Here is a 10,716-nt window from a genome sequence, read left to right as displayed (position 1 = left end):
TTCAACTGAACTGAAAGGAGGCCTATTTTTTTAAAAAATCTAAAATACACAATATTCTAAGTAGAGTGAAGACAATGAATATATAGAAAATATATTCCATAAAAATGTTAGGAGGCACTCTAACAACTTAATAAAATATTAAAATGCAGCAGTTAAAATCAGAATTCTAAGTAACAATATTAGTACAATTCATATACACATATAGTCAAAATATTACCATCAAATATCATTAATGAAAAGAATGTGGTTATTATTAAAAGATTTAAATGATTGAAAAACTCGTCATTTTCTACCAGGAGCTTCCGGGTTCAAGTAGATCCCACAGCTCATGTCCCCAAGGGCCAAGCGCAGGCAGGTGCTTGTCTACAAGATGCTCTGGGTCCACAACAGGGTCTGGCCCTGGCGTTGGGCTGTGAGCCATGACGGCTGAGTGTGCAGGAGACGTGGGCCCTGTCTCTTACAAGGCAGCCAGGTGGGCGGGGGACACAACCACAGGCGGGCAGGTGTGGGCGAGATTCCATCCTGCTCAACACCCCACAACATGGAGGAGCTGTTACTGCATCTCTAAGTGAGACCTTGAGCCTCAGCGGATGGTAGAAGTGAGCCTAAGCCTTGGTCTGTCGTCATCTGTGAGAGGAAGTGAACGTTTATTGGACAGCATCCCCGGTGGCAACCTTCCCTCCCAACAGTGGCTCAGCTGGGCAGCCAGCAGAGGGGGAAGTAGAAACAAGAATGAGAGATGCGGCCTACAACAGTGGGTGGAGGGGAGTGGAGGGCATTGGGGAATGCAAATTCAACCTATTTGATCGAATAACAATGAAATAGCAAGAAACAGCAAACTTTAGAGAGAAAACTGTGAGGTTATGCACACGGGGAGGCGAACTCACTCTACCAGGCAGGCAGACGCTGTCTCACCGGGGGGCAAGGACCCGGCAGGTGCACAGGGAGACACTCTCTGGGCAAAAGGGTGGTTTCCTATTCAGTAACCATAGTCCTCGGGACACACAGACGCACTTAGCGAACCCTAATGCAGGGGTCACGAAAAATACAGCGGCTCTGGAAGGGCGTGGTGGGGACTTTGCGATTGTTCCAGCGATTTGAGAGAGGACACACACATGACCACCAGCAAGCCTCGCGGAAGGAAACACTGTTTAATTATGCTCCTTCCCGCCTCCAGGTCCTCAATGAAGGGTCTAGCTAGACACAGACTGTGTCGAGGTCATTCTTCCCAAGATGTCACAGAATGGAGAGTGACTTCTGAATTAAATCTATTCCTTAAGCCGTACTAAAATCCTTATATGTGGAAAATAAATATAGTGAATCTGAGAATTTTAACATACAAAAATGTTATAAGAACTTACTATTTGTCTACTAGTTTTACAGTTCCTGGAAGAATACTATGTACTTTGCATAGGTTGAGTTATTCTATCTCCAAATACAACATTATTTTCACATGAATTTCCATGTTTATTGTCTAGAGAGCCAGTTGTTCAGGACATTTAGAAAACTCTGAGAATAACAGCATTAGAACAAACAGAAAAGCAGAGGGACCCGCTACATTTATTCTGAAAGAGCGTGTCGAAGCTGAAGTACTGATCGAACTCTGGAGATACTTCGCAGAACTCTGAGGGTCAGAAATGTCTACGGATAGAAGAAATAGTGTAAGTCTGAAACTGACTGTTACTATACATTCCCTAAACAGTAAAACCAACTAAAAACAAAAGTTTGTTTTACTTAAATATTTAACAAAAATTTATTGCAAGATATATTTCTCACTGAATTTCCAGTTTCAAGGAACGTGGTACAAAACATAGTGCCATCAGCTTTGTCTAAACATTAAATAGGTGCAAATACACAAAGATTAAAAAAATAAACAAAAACCAAAGAGCATACTTTACAACATACATTACAGCCCTATAAATATATTTTATGTACATTATACATACTCTTAAGACATCGACTTAATATACAGCATATATTGTATTGATTCTGAAACGATTCAGTGCCTTGATAATATTCTATGTCAGAAACTAGGAACTCATTTGCATCCTGGGACTCACAGGAAGGGCTTTCCCATCCGCGAGGCATGGTTTGGCTGGCTCTCCCCACCATTCAGCGGGCAGTGACCCCCGTGGCTGAGCACCCACACACACAGCCACCGTTTTCATTGATCTCTTTCCCTTTGACGGTGTGACTAGAAGAGGGGCTGGAGCGGGAGGACGGCCGGGTGGGGGGCGAGCAGGGAGGGGAAGAGGGTGTGGGGCAGAGGCGGGAAGGCCAAGGGGCTGGGATGCAGGACCGAGGCTGGAATGATGGGTATCGGAGGAGGTGCGACTAACGCGGGTGGGTTCCCGGGACAGAGCCTGGTGCCCAGGGGTCCCCTGGAGATGGCAGTTTGAGGTAAGGATGTCCTGGTGAGAGACGGGACCTGGGACAGGAACCGTTGGTGCGGCTGAAGCACTTTCAAGGTCCCCGTCTGATGGTGCAGGACGGTGTGGTGGATGGTGGTGACAGAGGTAGAGCTCAGGGGCTGCTGCAGAGGCAGAGGCTGCAGAGGCGCGCTGGGTGGGGCCAGGGCCGCCGCGGGGAAGGTGAGCTTGACCTTGTGGGCCAGCAGGCCCGGCTGGAGGATGTGCTGGTAGACCTCGCAGGGGAGAGCTTTGAACTTGTCAGGGGTTTCTATGGGGATCAGCAACGCCTGCTCGGGCAGAGCCAACGGAGCCAGGATTTGCTCCGTGGTGACCAAGGCGTGGCCACTGACCTGTGCTTCTTTGAAGGGCAGTGGTGGGTGAGCGTGAAGAATTCCTGCAGGGAGACACAGCCACTCGGGGGAGGCCTCGGCCGCGGCCGCCTTCCCCTGGGGGAGGGCCTGGGCCAGCTCGTGGTGGCAAAGGAGCGCCTTGGGCGGGGGCTGCTGGCAGGTCTTCTCCGCAGGAGGCACCTGCTTTTCCCTGATGGGTACAGTCTGGCTTCCCTCCTGGTGCCCCAGCCGGGCGCCGGGCACTTCTTCCGCTGCGGGGGTGCCAGCTGCAGGGACAGAGGTGGGCTCATCGGAAACCTCGGGCCTGGAGCCAGAGGGGGCCTCGGTGACCACACACTCAGCTCCCCCATCGCTTCCCGAAGGAAGGGGGCTGCTGGGGCGTGGGGTCAGCTTGTGTGTTACGGGGTCTGTTTGCTCTGAGTTCCTGTCGACATTTGCCATGTCTTGTGGGTTTAGTTCCTCTTTTGTGTCTGCGCCCATCAACCCGCCCGGCTGACCGACAGGAGAAGCCGCTTTCGCGGGGTGGTCTGCTCGCTCCCTGAGCTCCAGGGCTCCCCGTCTGGGGCGGAACCGGCCTCTTTTCCTCCTCCGTCTCCTTCTAGGCGTGAAGGGAGCTCGGGGTGGTGCCCCGAATTCTCCTGGTGAAGCATGCTGTGCGTTTAGACTTTCATCCGAAGAGGGAGAAGATGAGTGTGGCCTTCGCTTTCGATAACATCTTTCGGCTTCATTGACCAGAGAATTATAGCCTCGCTTGACGGCCTGGTTCGGGGGCGCGCCTCTGGTGGCCTTTGGAAGAAAGACGCATCCGTGGTCCTGACCACAGCTGGGCACCGTGGCTTTGCAACTGCAGGAAGTTCTGGAGGGTGTTAAACTACATTTCCCAGAACCCATCTTTGTGGGACTGGACTGTCCATTTAAAACAGTCGAGTTCTTTGTCCAGTGATTTTTAGAACTGATATCGTCATTATGATTGTATGCGGCGTTCCATGTTTTCCACGTTTCTGTATTTTCACGTAAGAACAGAAATGCTGATGTGGGCTCTTTATCAGGTGGTTGATGTGCGTCTGACGGTGGCTCTTCAGCTAAATCCCGCTTTTCTGAAATCGTTTCTAGCGGGTGTTTCCTAGCTGTGTCGGTGCAACTATTTCCTGTCTCCGTTTTGAAGGGAGTTGTTGATTCTTTGGCTTTCTCCCCACGATGGTGGTGACATAACTTCCTTCGTTTTTTCTTTCTTCTGCTTTTATGGAACCGGTGTTCATGCGTATCTTTCAACCTTGTTTTGTGGCATTTCTCATGAGTATTCTGTTTTGTTTGTTTTTGAATAAAATGATATCTTTTTGTTTTTCTGCTCCTACAGGAACTATGTTTATACCTCTGATCTATATTCTCATTTCTTCCAGAATCACAACCACTGGAGAGAGAATCTTCAGCCAGAAGAGGAGGGACTGGGGCGGATTCGTTTCTGCTTCCTCCACCGTCATGACCTGTGGGGCCTGTGACAGCGCTGCCCGTGCAATCCCAAGCCGGGCTCTTGCAAACGTCTTCCCCCTTCTGCTGGGAACACAGGCCACTGAAGGGCGGCTTGTTTTTCTCTAGGTGGTTGTTCACTTTAGTGGATTTAAAGTCAAAACAGAGAGGGTTGCAGCTGTAGGAAACGGGTGGCTGAGCAGTTGTGTAAAGTAGCATTTCCGACGGCCACTGAAGAACCGTGGACCCATCTTTGTTAAGCACAGGAACAAAGGGCTCACAGGGCCTTTTAGAGAAATCTGGCGTTTTATGTGAAGTGACAGTGCCCGCTTCAGAAAGGGAAGGGGCCAGCCTCTCAGGACCACGGGGTTCAGTTTCAGCTTCGATGGCGGGTGCTGCATCGTCCTTCGCACTTTCCGCTGGGGCCGCTGGCAAAGCCGTGTGGTTGGCAGCCCGATCGAGAGCTGCGCCCCTACTTCCTGACGACTCGGAATCGGCAAGACCCTCAGCTATGTCTTCATTCATAGCAACATCTTCCGGGGGTGCTGGATCTGCGGATGCCACTGAATTTTGGCAATGACCTGCATCCGAAGACAAAGGGGGTTGGAACTGGCAAGAGGAAGGTAATAAAAATGTATCTTTTTCACAAGCGACCTCTGTCATCTCCTGCGTTGGAGCCGTTTCCGGGCAGTGGCACGTTCCCTCGGCTGGAGGAAGGAAGTGAGCCTTCTCCTCGGGGCTCAGGAGCACGCCTGTCGGCGAAGGCCGCTGCAGATGACAAGGCCCTGGGACAAACCGACTCCGCCTCCCCAGCCCTCGGTCCAGGGAGGCATCGTCGCTGCTCTCAGCGAAGGCTGCGGCCGAGGACTCCAGCCTCAGGGACGCTTTCTTGGGAAACGCGAAAGAGAAGGCAGTCCTGTGTCCGTGAACGCCCTGGGCGCGCTCCCCGAGCCGGTGTGCCTTTGCAGAATGACGTGCACTTCCTGGGTCTGCGGCCACAGCGCTCACCTCTTTCGCAGGCTCTTCGCTGGGACCCAAAGGACACTTGACATCCTCCTGGTTGTGAACTGAACCCACAACAGCTCCCTGGGGCAGGCCATTACGAGTGTCTCCCACCGTCACCGTCGTGGACTTGAACATGGGGCCACTTCCGGGAGCCCTGCAAAGAGCAGCAGGTGTGTACATTAGAGGGGGCGCATTCGGGAAATACTCAAGCACATTCACCTGGGAGACGTCTCTGTAACACTTTCCTCAACCGTCTGAATCTTCGGGAAGGAATCACCGCCATGCAGTTCAGGTGGCTTCCATGGGGCAATCGCATGTATCGGTCACTGTGTGGGGTACCGCGGAGGTGCTGGCAGGAAGTAAGGGGGATAGTTGTTTAAAGCAAAGGCCCGCGTAGCCCCAGGCTCTCAGCCAGTGCTCTTGACCAAGACTGTGTTCCCCTGTAATCTCCTCAGTGACATTGCAAAGTATTGCAGAATTTTCTAAAATAATTTTAATTCACAAATATTTAACATCAGTAATGCTACATGGAGATTATGGAGGGAATTAAAGAAAAACCCTCCATTATATATTTTTATTTATTTTAGAGAGGAAGGGAGAGGGAGAGAGAGATAGAAACATCAATGATGAGAGACAATCATTGATTGGCTGCCTCCTGCAGGCCCCACACTGGGGATGGAACCTGCAACCTGGACACGTGCCCTGACCAGGAATTGAACCGAGATCTCCTGGTTCCTAGGTCGACGCTCAATCACTGAGCCGCGCCGGCCGGGCAAAAAAAAGGCCTTTCTTTCCCTTTGCTGTGACTTCCCACAATTTATGAGAAGTACCTGGTAATTAAACCCCAAGGGAACCACGGGAATGAGTCTTATTCTGATACAGAAATAAATAAATGTCTCCTTTATGTCTATTTTTTTCTCTGTGTTTTTGTCATTACATTTTAGGAACAGGTGCCCACTCCTGCACACTCACCGCGCGGCTTCCTTCCTCAGCTCTGCCAGCCGGTGGAGGCGCTGGAGGGCCTTCGCCTGCTTTCTTTCATCTTTCCTGGACTTAGAGGCTACGTTTCGAGCGAATTCCCTTTGTTTCAGTTCTTTGAGCCTCTATTGAAAAAATAGGGAAAGATGAATAGTACTTGGGTCGACGACAATGTTCGAGTTGCTATTGTTTCTATTGTTGAACTTTTCCAATACATCACTTTGTTTAACCTCGTTTAAGGAAAACACCACGTTTGTGACAGCCCACTTCAGACAAAAATATTTTCTGACCCTTCTGGCTTGAGAAAATGCCCAAACATATCACTGTATTATCTGAAAAGATCTCCCCAAGCCGTAGGCGAGAGGAACCGAAAACTTGCATTGCTGCTCCTTGACCGTTTCCTGCCAAGGTTCTCCGCCTAATTCAGACAAACGGTGGGAATCCTGCAAAGCCCTGATTCTCAAACAAAATTAGCTCGTGTATTTCACTTACAGACAACATAGGCATCGGGTAGTTTTATATGTTCTAAGAAGAGTAAATGCCTTACATTAACCCATAAGATAAATGGCCTTTACTAAGGGCATTTAAAACAATCCCTCCTCTCACATGCTAGGTATATTTCCCAAATAACTCTAGATATGAGAATAAAATTAGTGATGTTTTGTGTGAACTCTTTTTACATTAGGTGTATTTTTCATCTGTATTAAGGGGCTCATTTTGGGGATTTAAGGCTAGAAAGAGTATGCCAACTGGAACAGAATCGATAAACAGCATGTGGCAGTATTTAAGAGACACCAAAGTGATCCCATGTCCCAAATATCTCACCACAGTCTTTCACAGTCACAGCATATCGTTATTAAAAATGATTAAGGTACTATATTTTCTCATGAAGCTCATGTCGTTATCCAATTGTAATGTTGTATAGCCTTAGAGTAAGACTCTAAGAGAATAAAACATATATTAATCACATTAGGAAGTGATTGAACAAAGTTTTAATAAATGCCTTATACATATATGCTGATGTGTGCTAAGGCTTAGGGCAATGCTTGGTGTATTATATGACTGCTTAATAAATATTTGTTGATTTATATGTGAATCCTTTTAGATCCTTCAAGTGAGGAATTTTCCTCCCTCAACAACTGAAGTAATACTAATGAAATAATATTAGACTCCTGGGAACCCGAATTGTATCTGCTTAATTTCACCTGCTTAGTATCATAGCTTAAGCTTCAAGTAAACTTTGGGATTTCTGTAAGATGTGCATAATTATTTTAAAAATTATTTTAAATATTTTAAAATAATGATTTTTTAAAAAAGTGTTCTGTTGATCTTAGTCTTCCTCTCTGTACACAATTCCCTCGTCTAAACGACAGCCTTCCTGATAAAGTGAAGCAGCTTGCCTCGTACTTAGGGCATAGCCAGCAACTGACTCATAGGCCTGTCCAAACACGTTGGTTAGTTTTAGGCTAGAATTTATCCGCCTTTGTATCCTTTCTGGTATTTTTCTGCAGCAAAAATAAAGTCCTACGTCGTATTTTATATCCAGGAGAGTAATTCTGAAAAGTAAATAGTAGAAACCAAGTAAATTCTTTTGAGAGTGCCAAATAGAAAGAAAACTTAAGTTCCACACAAATAAATATACAAGATAATAGCTGTGAGGCTTTATGGAAATGTCAATGCTATTTCTAAAGCTTCCGCAACAATTTGTTGAGAATCACTCAAAAGAAATCCTTAGTGATAAATGTCAAGACAGGAATGGCAGTCAGCAAGAATTAGAAAATTAGAATGCTGAAAGGAGTTAGTAGAAGGATGTGGTCTAGCTACTGTATCACAAATCACATTATAATGCACACTGGCAGATAATTCAATAGATATGCATGCAGAGAAAGGAAAAACCTAAAGAATCAATATTCTCTGGTTATGATGCCATCTCAGAAGGCCCACTCCCCTTCCCGCTGACTTCCTTCTACTAATCTTTAGAGAACCAAATGCCATAGGGAACAGAATTCGTCAATCTCAAACATGGTCCACGGTGTCAGGTGTCGGATTGCTGGCAAAGTTATGATGGTCCTGCCTTTACATTAGACTGGCAAAGGTTTAATCAATGTAAGAAGAGGGACAGAGAGAGAGGCACTGACTCATTTAGATAACTCATCAGTTTGTGCTTAAACTTTTAGGTGAATTACATTGCTTTACAACTACAAACCAGAATTTCACCAACATTCTGGTGTCTATATTTTGTACATCTATTTATACCCAAAAGGTAGGTGGTCGCTACAAATAGAACACACATGTGCACTTTTTTCGGTTTTCCAAAATGCTGTTTATAACTTTACACCATTTTGAACTCCTCCCAGGAGTATATGAGTATACTAGAGGCATGGTGCACAGATTCGTGCACTGGTGGGGTCCCTTGGCCTGGCCTGCAGGGATCTGGCTGATACCGGCTCTCCAACATCCTTAAGGGGTCCTGGATTGTGAGAGGGTGCAGGCCAGGCCAAGGGACCCCACCGGTGCATGGCTGGGGCCACGGGAAAGCTCCAGGGCATGTCTGGCCCGTCTCGTCCAGTCCCGATCAGCCAAACCCCAACAGCAAGCTAACCTACTGGTCAGAGCATCTGCTTCCTGGTGGTCAATGTGCGTCATAGCAACTGGTTGGTCAAATGGTCAAATGGTCGGACACTTAGGTTATAAAGCTTTTATTATATAGACCAGTGGTTCTCAAGCTGTGGGTCGCGACCCTTTTGGGGGTCAAACGACCCTTTCACAGTGGTCGCCTAAGACCATTGGAAAACACATATATAATTACATATTGTTTTTGTGATTAATCACTATGCTTTAATTATGTTCAATTTGTAACAATGAAATTGGGGGTCACCACAACATGAGGAACTGTATTAAAGGGAACTGCATTAGGAAAGTTGAGAACCACTGATATAGAATATCATATCCAATGTTGGGTAGCATCACTGTTAATATATTTAATTGATAGTCAATAAGTGATGTATCTCTCGACGAGTGTGATTCAATGCTTGTGCATCAACCTATGAACCAGGAGGTCACGGTTCCATTCCCAGTCAGGTCACATGCTCGGGTTGTACGCTCAGTCCTCTGTGGGGGGTGCAGGAGGTAGCTGATCAATGATTGTCTCTCATCACTGATGTTTCTATCTCTCAGTCCCTCTCCCTTCCTCTCTGAAATCAACCAATAAAAATATATTAACAAAGTAAGTTATGTATAATGAATACTTTGCCTATAATTCATGTGTTGAACAAGATGGAATATTTTATATACATATTAGCCATCTGTAATTATTTAGAACTGATGTTGTTCGATAGAATTTGTTAAGCAATATTATATTCATTACTTTTATTGAAAAAGAAACATATGAGCAGCCAAGGCTAGCATTGTTTCCGTATTCAGAGAAGACAAAACTGAAGCTAAGGACATTACAGAGGCGTGTCCTGAGCCACACGCGAGTGGTAGAACAGGCTGGGCCCTTAGTCACGGTCTCAGCAACACGGACCTCCACTCACCAGGGGCGACCGGCTGAGTGCCATCTGCCGGCAGCAGAGACAACCCAGCCCCGCCCGGCACCGTTAGTGAGGGCATCAGCCAGTTGCCCGGAGGCAGGTGATGGCATTGTGCAGCTTCCTTCCTGAAAAGGGCAGCATTTTGGTCTTCCAGGAATGGACATCAACTTTGGATACAGACTTGTCTTCTCTCCATGCGATGCTTCTGTCAAAACCGCAACCCAGAAGCGTACGGATGGATGGGATGCCTTACCCATCGTCAGGGGGTTCCACGCGCACTGCTCTGATCGAAGGGCGGGCGGTCTGGCTGTGACGGTGTGAACACTGCCAATTGCCTTCCCTGAACACACCCTTCTATTTCACTAAGAGAATTCAAGCATTAGGGGAGAGAAAGCTACTCAACTAAAACAATAAAGATCGCAGCCTCCTGTGTAAATAAGAGTGGCTCTGTGACCGTTTTCACTAACTGAATGATAAGCAAATATTGCTGAGGCAGATATCCCTAAGGAGGGAGAGGAAAAAAGTCAAGTCTCAGAAGAGAAATTCCCTTTCTGTTTCTTTAACCAGGTTTGCTTCCTACCGACGTGCCATTGTGAGTCCTAGGTGGGCAGCAGCCAGCTCTCCACTGCAAGGCTGCTGTCTGACAGCGAAGGCCTGGATGTTAAGGTTGACAGAGGAAGACAAACAAACTCCCTGCAGCATCACTAGAGACCCGGGCAGAAATTTGTGCACAGGCAGGGTCCCTAGGCCTGGCCAACGATCAGGGCCGATCGGGGCCTTCCGGCTGCCGGCCGGGGCCTTTCTTCGTTCCGTGCCGCCCCCTGGTGGTCAGCACACGTCATAGCGAGCAATCGAACTCCCGAAGGTACAATTTGCATATTAGCCTTTTATATATATAGATTGGGCTCCTGCATTAAGCGCCTCGGGCACTGTAAGTGCCCATGAATGCTTTTTGACTCAGTTGGCTCAGGA

The 10,716-nt window shown here is 47.4% G+C and overlaps 1 protein-coding gene across 1 annotated transcript in view; it reads right to left on the bottom strand.

Moving 5' to 3' along the window:
• Positions 1-1,728: 1,728 nt before the first annotated feature.
• The window catches only part of ZNF804A (zinc finger protein 804A), a 43,105-nt gene continuing 34,117 nt past the window's right edge, over positions 1,729-10,716 (bottom strand). Inside the window, exons 3-4 of the mRNA XM_014466931.2 lie at positions 6,206-6,336; positions 1,729-5,387 (exon numbers count right to left, since the gene is read on the bottom strand). Of these exons, the coding sequence (XP_014322417.1) occupies positions 2,195-5,387; positions 6,206-6,336 (3,324 nt within the window). The 3' untranslated portion in view covers positions 1,729-2,194. The remainder of the gene's footprint in view (positions 5,388-6,205; positions 6,337-10,716) is intronic.

Source organism: Myotis lucifugus, unplaced genomic scaffold, assembly GCF_000147115.1.
Source record: "Myotis lucifugus unplaced genomic scaffold, Myoluc2.0 scaffold_368, whole genome shotgun sequence".
NCBI lineage: Eukaryota > Metazoa > Chordata > Mammalia > Chiroptera > Vespertilionidae > Myotis > Myotis lucifugus.
This window is presented reverse-complemented; position numbering and strand designations above follow the sequence as displayed.